This window comes from Excalfactoria chinensis, chromosome 12 (assembly GCF_039878825.1).
Source record: "Excalfactoria chinensis isolate bCotChi1 chromosome 12, bCotChi1.hap2, whole genome shotgun sequence".
NCBI lineage: Eukaryota > Metazoa > Chordata > Aves > Galliformes > Phasianidae > Excalfactoria > Excalfactoria chinensis.
This window is the reverse complement of record NC_092836.1, coordinates 17,891,466-17,897,801: the sequence shown is the minus strand read 5'-3', so window position 1 is coordinate 17,897,801 and position 6,336 is coordinate 17,891,466. Positions and strand designations below refer to the sequence as shown.

Below are 6,336 nucleotides of genomic sequence, written 5' to 3'. Positions count from 1 at the left end.
TTAATGGGGCCCATAGGGTATAATGGGGGCTGCAATATCATTAACAGCCACAAGGCGGCGCTATAACGGAGCTCATAGGGTTTAATGGGGCCCATAGGGTATAATGGGGCCCATAGGGTATAATGGGGGCCTGCAATACCATTAACAGCCACAAGGCGGCGCTATAATGGAGCCCATAGGGTTTAATGAGGCCCATAGGTTTTAATGGGGCCCATAGGGTTTAATGGGGCCCATAGGGTTTAATGGGGGCTGCAATACCATTAACAGCCACAAGGCGGAGCTATAACGGAGCCCATAGGGTTTAATGGAGCCCATAGGGTTTAATCGGGACCATAGGGTTTAATGGGAGCTGCAATACCATTAACAGCCACAAGGCGGCGCTATAATAGAGCCCATAGGGTTTAATGGGGCCCATAGGATATAATGGGGCCCATAGGATATAATGGGGCCCATAGGGTATAATGGGGGCTGCAATACCATTAACAGCCACAAGGCGGCGCTATAATGGAGCCCATGGGGTTTAATCGGGACCATAGGGTTTAATGGGAGCTGCAATACCCTCAGCGGCCACAAGGGTATTAATATTAATTAGCAATGGAGTAGTATTAGTGATGGAGCATTATTAATTAGCAATAGGCCATTATTATGGTGATGAAGGTGATGACGATGGAGATAGATGATCCTACAGCACACAATGGGACGATCCTACAGCACACAATGGGGTCCTGCAGCCCATGGGATGATCTTACACCCAATGGGATGATCCTACAGCACACAGTGGGGTCTGTGGTGCACAATGGGGTCCAGCAGCCAATGGGATGATCCTGCAGCCAATCGGTGACTGGTGTTTCATTGTGCACACAGATGCTGAGCTGACACACATGGATGCGGAGCGGCAACAATCTGGACTCAGTGGAGGAATCCAACCTGCAGCATGTGAGGATGGAAAGCAGGGAGGATTAATAAAGGCATCAGCACTGCAATAGGAACAACAGGATGGATATGGGGTATAAGGGATGGTTCATAGAGGCATCAGCACTGCAATAGGAACAACAGGATGGATATGGGGTATAAGGGATGGTTAATAAAGGCATCAGCACTGCAATAGGAACAACAGGATGGATATGGGGTATAAGGGATGGTTAATAAAGGCATCAGCACTGCAATAGGAACAACAGGATGGATATGGGGTATAAGGGATGGTTAATAAAGGCATCAGCACTGCAATAGGAACAACAGGATGGATGCCGATGGAGGCTCCTTGTCTGCTCCCGCGGGGTTCGGCTGAGGGAGAACTAACGAGAAACCGCGGGGCGCGCCAAAGGCGCGAGGGAACGCCGCTAAAATAGGAGGTCGCCATTTTGGTCATGCGTAGTAGCGTCCCTTCCAGCGCGGTGCATTGTGGGATATAACGCGGCAGTAGGAGGTCGCTATTTTGGTCATGCGTACTAGCGTCACTTCCGGCCAGTTGCATTGTGGGATATACCGCCTTAATAGGAGGTCGCCATTTTGATCATGCGCACTAGCGTCACTTCCGGAAAGGTGCATTGTGGGATATACCGCCATAATAGAAGGTCGCCATTTTGGTCATGCGCAGTAGCGGCTTTTTCGGCAAGGTGCATTGTGGGATATAACGCGGCATGAGGAGGTCGCCATTTCGTTCGCGAGCAATTTCACTTCGTGTTCCGTTCAAAGTAATGCCTGCTGACTTATTAAAGTTTTGTTGCTCCGAATGTAGTGCCTCCTTGTTGTTTGGGGTTTGGGTCGCTCCAAAAATAATGCCTCCTGACTGACTGCACTTATTGTTAATAGGAAAGTATGGCGCAAAAGTGCGCATGCGCTGACTCAGAACTCGCAGTACCTTTCACCTTTTTATGAACGCTTCCGGCATTGACGCGAATACTGGCGCATGCGTGTTGCCGTTCTGGCTGTTGCGCATGCGTTTTGCAATTTCAGAATCTGCGCGTGCGTTCTGCTACTGCCTAAATTGCGCATGCGCACTGCTTTTCTGGAATTGGCGCATGCGTAGTGTTTCTCTGGATTTGGCGCATGCGTACTGCAGTTTCGAGTCTCGCGCATGCGTATTGCAGTAACGGAGCTCGCACATGCGTAGTGCGATTCCAGACGTCACGTTTCCGTAGTGCCCGGATGGAGCCACTGGCGTTATTTGTTTGTTGTGCGTGTCTGGCGGCAGCTCGCGTTAAAACCGAGCGGCATCACCAGGCGCTCATTTGTCTAATGCTATGCATCACTATTCGTGACATCTCAAAGCTATCACAGCTTTGCAAGCAAAACCTGTTCGCACACCACAACAATTCAATAGTAACATCCCTACGAATACTGAACGATAGGGCATATTTACTTTTCCAAATCAGAAGGAAAAGACACGGGGCACCACAACCGATATTTACAGCGTCCCCGTGCCGCTCCAGCGCCTCTGTTCTGCGCAGGCGCACGCAGCCAAGCGGCAGCGGGACACGCAGCAGCTCGGGCTGAGCAGTCAGGCTGAGCAGTCAGGCTGAGCAGCGCACGGCGCCGCCCGGGGGAGGTGCTGCCCCAAAGGCGGGGCGGGGCTGGGCGGGGCGAGGTGGGGTCCACGTGTGGCGGCAGCATGGCGGCGACGGGGCGGCGTGCGAGAGCGGCGCGGCGGCGCCGGCGGCTGCAGGTGTCGGTGAGCGCGGGGTCCGACCGGGCGGGGCGGTTCCGAGGGCGGTTCGGCGCTGACGGTGCCGGCGCGTCCCCCCAGGGTCCAGGCGGCGAAGGGAAGTCCCGTCCGGCGCCGCCCCGGAGCCGCGACGAGGAGGTGTCCAGCGAAGAGGAGGCGGAGAGGTGAGCGCCGATCCCGCGGCTCCCGGGTTTCCGGGGCTCCCGGGGCTGACGCGACTCCCGACAGCGCGGCGGCGGGGCGGCGGCGGGAGGAAGCGGCGGCCGAAGAGGAGGTGGAGGAGACGCCGCAGGAGAAGAAGCTGCGCCTGGCCAAGCTGTACCTGGAGGAGCTGCGGCGGCACGGTGAGCGCGGGCGGCGGCGGGGCCGCGCGGCGGTGGCGGCGGCGGGGCGGCTCTGAATCCCGTACCCGTCGTAGAGGAAGAGCGGGCGGAGGAGGAGGAGGAGGAGGCCGCGGGCTTCCCCGGGGACCCTCTTGGCGAGCGCCTGAAGGAGGCCGTGGTGAGTGGGGGGCGGGCGGCGCGGCGGCGGGGCGGCCTCGGGGCCCTCCCTTAACCCGCTGCGCTCCCCCAGCTCGAGCAGCAGGGCCGACTGCGACGCCCCGCAGCGCAGGACGTGAGTATACGGCCCGCGGACCCCGCTCCTTGCTCGTGGCCAGGCCGAGCCTGAGCTGCCCCTAGCACGGCCCTGCTCCCATTAGGTGTGCCCTCCGGCCCCGGCCGCCATCCGAGTACTGCGGGGGCACCAGCATTCTGTCACTTGCCTCGTTGTCTCTCCGGATGACAAGTTCATCTTTTCAGCCGCTAAGGATGGCTCTGTCATCAAATGTAAGTGCTTTCGCTTCCCTTGCGTGCTGCAGTCGGCTGTTGTTGTGGTGGGGACCTGGTGGGAGTGGGGGCTGCAGGTGGAGGTGGCTCTGACTGTCCTTTGGATGGAAGTGGCTGCATAACACAAGAGCTTCATGTTCAGCCAGGATAAGGCTTCAGGGAGACCCTGTTGTGGCCACCCAGGATTTAAAGGGAGTCTGTAAACAGGGAGAGCAACTTTTTACATGGGCAGATGGTGGTAGGGTTGGTTTTGTACTAGAAGAGAAGAAATACAGATTACATGTGAGGGGGAAATTCTTTTCTCAAAGGATGGTGAGGTCCTGGCAAAGGCTGCAAGTAGAAGCTGTAGCTGCGCCTCTCTTGGAGGTGCCCACGAGACAGGCTGGGTGGGGCTCTGGGCAGCCTGATCTGGTGGGGGGCAGCCAGCCCACAGCAGGGGAATAGGAGCTAGATGGTCTTTAAGGCTTTTTCCAAGTCATTCTATGATTGGCCTCTGGGCAGGGTGGGTTGCATCCTTCTGGGCTTTGTGCACAGCTCATTTGTGCCTCCTGAGGCAAGGGAGGCTTCTGTGAGTGATGGCGCTGCCTGTCCTGCAGGGGAGGTGGAGAGTGGGAAGAGACTCTGCGTGGTGCCTGGGGGCAAGAAAAGCGTGGAGGGGCAACCCATGGGGCACACAGCCCACGTTCTCTGCATTGCCATCTCATCGGACGGCAAGTACCTGGTATGGTGACTGGATGCTGGTGCTGTTCCGTGGTGCCATGTGCTGTCACGAGTAGCTCTTGTCCCTGTTCCCATATTGTCATGAACCTGTGAAAGGGGAGGCTAGGTGGGGAGGTACATCCTTTTCTAGGATTCTGGAGCACAGCTCCTTGTGCCCAGCTTCTTTTTGCTGGTGAAGCTGGATTGAAACAACTCCTGCTTCAGCCATCATCAGGAGTGGTCCTGGGCACCTTCCCCCCAGCAAAACACGTGGAGTGGGAGTTGTGGGTCTGCTGGGGCACTGTTGGCCATCCCCTCCTTTCTGCCAGGCTACAGGAGACAGGAACAAGCTGATTCTGATCTGGGAGGCAGCCACCTGCAAGCGCCTTTATACATTCACTGGTCATCGTGATGCTGTGTCGGTGAGTAAGGACGTCCTTCCACTGGTGGGACCAGCGGGGCCTCCCTGCAGTGAAGACCCAGCTCTGAGACTGCCCTCAGGGACACTTGGGCAGGGCACTGTTTCATCTGTTGGTCTGTCCCTCCACAGGGCTTGTCCTTCCGGAAGGGCACGTATCAGTTATACAGTGCATCCCATGACCGCTCCGTCAGGGTCTGGAATGTGGAGGAGAATGCTTACGTGGAAACCCTGTAAGACTCCAGTAGAGTGAGGATTTGCCACCATATCCCCAAGCAAAGGGAGGAAGAATGAGGGTGCAGGGTCATGGCCTCTGCAGCTTCTCCTCATCTCCCCTGCCAGTTTTGGGCACCAGGACATCATCACAGGGATGGACAGCCTGAGTCGGGAGTGCTGTGTGACCTCAGGGGGACGGGATGGCACCGTGCGTTTCTGGAAGATCCCCGAGGAGTCACAGCTCATTTTCTATGGGCATCAGTAGGTCTGGGGCAGGAAGGGGATGTGCTTCCTCTGGCGGCTCCAGCAAAGCTTCTGTATGTGTTCATTATCACCAGGAGCCTGTCAGTACTGTGGGAATTCTGTCAAGCCCTTTGTGCCTGGAGCTCTGCACCCTACAGGATTCCACGGTATGTTCATGGTTACTGTTAACTATCTGCTCTTGCAGGGGCTCCATTGACTGCATCCAGCTCATCAATGAGGAGCACATGGTATCAGGTGCTGATGATGGGTGAGTGCAGGGCTGGGAGTATGCACAGCCTCGCCAATCCTTGTGCCTCCAGTGCCTTCAGCCCCTTCCCTGCAGGTCAGTGGCCCTGTGGGGGCTGGCGAAGAAGAAGCCACTGGCGCTGGTGAGGCAATCGCATGGGACGCAGGGCTCTGCCCAGGATCTGCAGCAGCCGTACTGGGTATCTGCAGTGGCTGCCTTACTCAACAGCGACCTTGTGGCTACAGGTGCCTGGTGCTGGGAGAGCTGTGTTCTCTTCTGGCAGTGCAGGATTGGGATCCTGTGCTTTTGCTGGTGCTAGGGTGTGTGCCCTCTTTGCTCCAGGTTCCCACAGTGGCTGTGTGAAGTTGTGGAAGTGCGGTGAGGGATTTCAGAAGCTGGAGCCCCTCTGTGATATCCCATTGGTACAGATGGGGGATGTTGGAGCTGGGGGGGAGTAGGCCTCGGGCACTTGCAGTGTGCTGGTGCTGACACCTCTGCTATTTCCCCCAGGCTGGCTTTGTCAACAGTCTGAAGTTCTCATCAGCGGGAGACTTTTTGGTGGCTGGCATTGGGCAGGAGCACCGGTATCATCCCTGTGCCCCATTTTCCAAGGCTTAGACTCTTCCTCCTTGCACCTGGCTGGACCAGGAAAGGCACGAGGGGACACTCTTTTCACCTGCAGGTTGGGCCGATGGTGGAGGATAAAAGAAGCCAAGAATTCCATCTGCATCATTCCCCTTAAATGTAGAGCTGGAGCCCCTGGTCCCATGGCAGATGATAACTCATAGCCTTCAAGCACTACCCCGAGAGTTACAGGAACTGGATCGTTAAAGCCTGTGTAGTACAGAGGACAATAGCTCCAGTGTTGTCAGTACTCCTTGGGGCTGCAGTAGTGCACCAGCCCCTGCCCAGATACCTGCTGTGCCCTTGAGTTTCAGCCAGACCTGTGGTCAGGTAGAATGCATTGGAAAAACAATAAACAAAAAACATTACTAAAACCAAACAAAAACCAGCACAATTT

The 6,336-nt window shown here is 56.4% G+C and overlaps 1 protein-coding gene across 2 annotated transcripts; it reads left to right on the top strand.

Annotated features, from left to right (window-relative positions):
• The first annotated feature begins 2,550 nt into the window (after positions 1–2,550).
• Positions 2,551–6,324, top strand: RRP9 (ribosomal RNA processing 9, U3 small nucleolar RNA binding protein). Of its 2 annotated transcripts, none has more exons than XM_072347584.1 (15): positions 2,551–2,671; positions 2,747–2,829; positions 2,894–3,009; positions 3,084–3,166; positions 3,239–3,280; positions 3,366–3,492; positions 4,089–4,213; positions 4,521–4,613; positions 4,742–4,842; positions 4,952–5,086; positions 5,274–5,336; positions 5,412–5,560; positions 5,658–5,737; positions 5,826–5,899; positions 5,998–6,324. In XM_072347584.1, exons 1-15 carry the CDS (start codon positions 2,612–2,614, stop codon positions 6,101–6,103), a joined length of 1,437 nt encoding a protein of 478 aa, XP_072203685.1. In that variant the 5' UTR covers positions 2,551–2,611; the 3' UTR covers positions 6,104–6,324. The 2 variants fall into 2 exon arrangements, with proteins under 2 accessions (XP_072203685.1, XP_072203686.1); XM_072347585.1 differs by having other exon boundaries at positions 2,564–2,665.
• Positions 6,325–6,336: the final 12 nt, after the last annotated feature.

Coding starts and splice junctions, on each gene's coding strand:
- RRP9 (XM_072347584.1), top strand. CDS start 2,612: ATGGCGGCGACGGGGCGGCGTGCGAGAGCGGCGCGGCGGCGCCGGCGG. Junction 4,214..4,520: donor CATCGGACGGCAAGTACCTG/GTATGGTGACTG, acceptor CCTTTCTGCCAG/GCTACAGGAGACAGGAACAA. Junction 4,843..4,951: donor AATGCTTACGTGGAAACCCT/GTAAGACTCCAG, acceptor CTCCCCTGCCAG/TTTTGGGCACCAGGACATCA.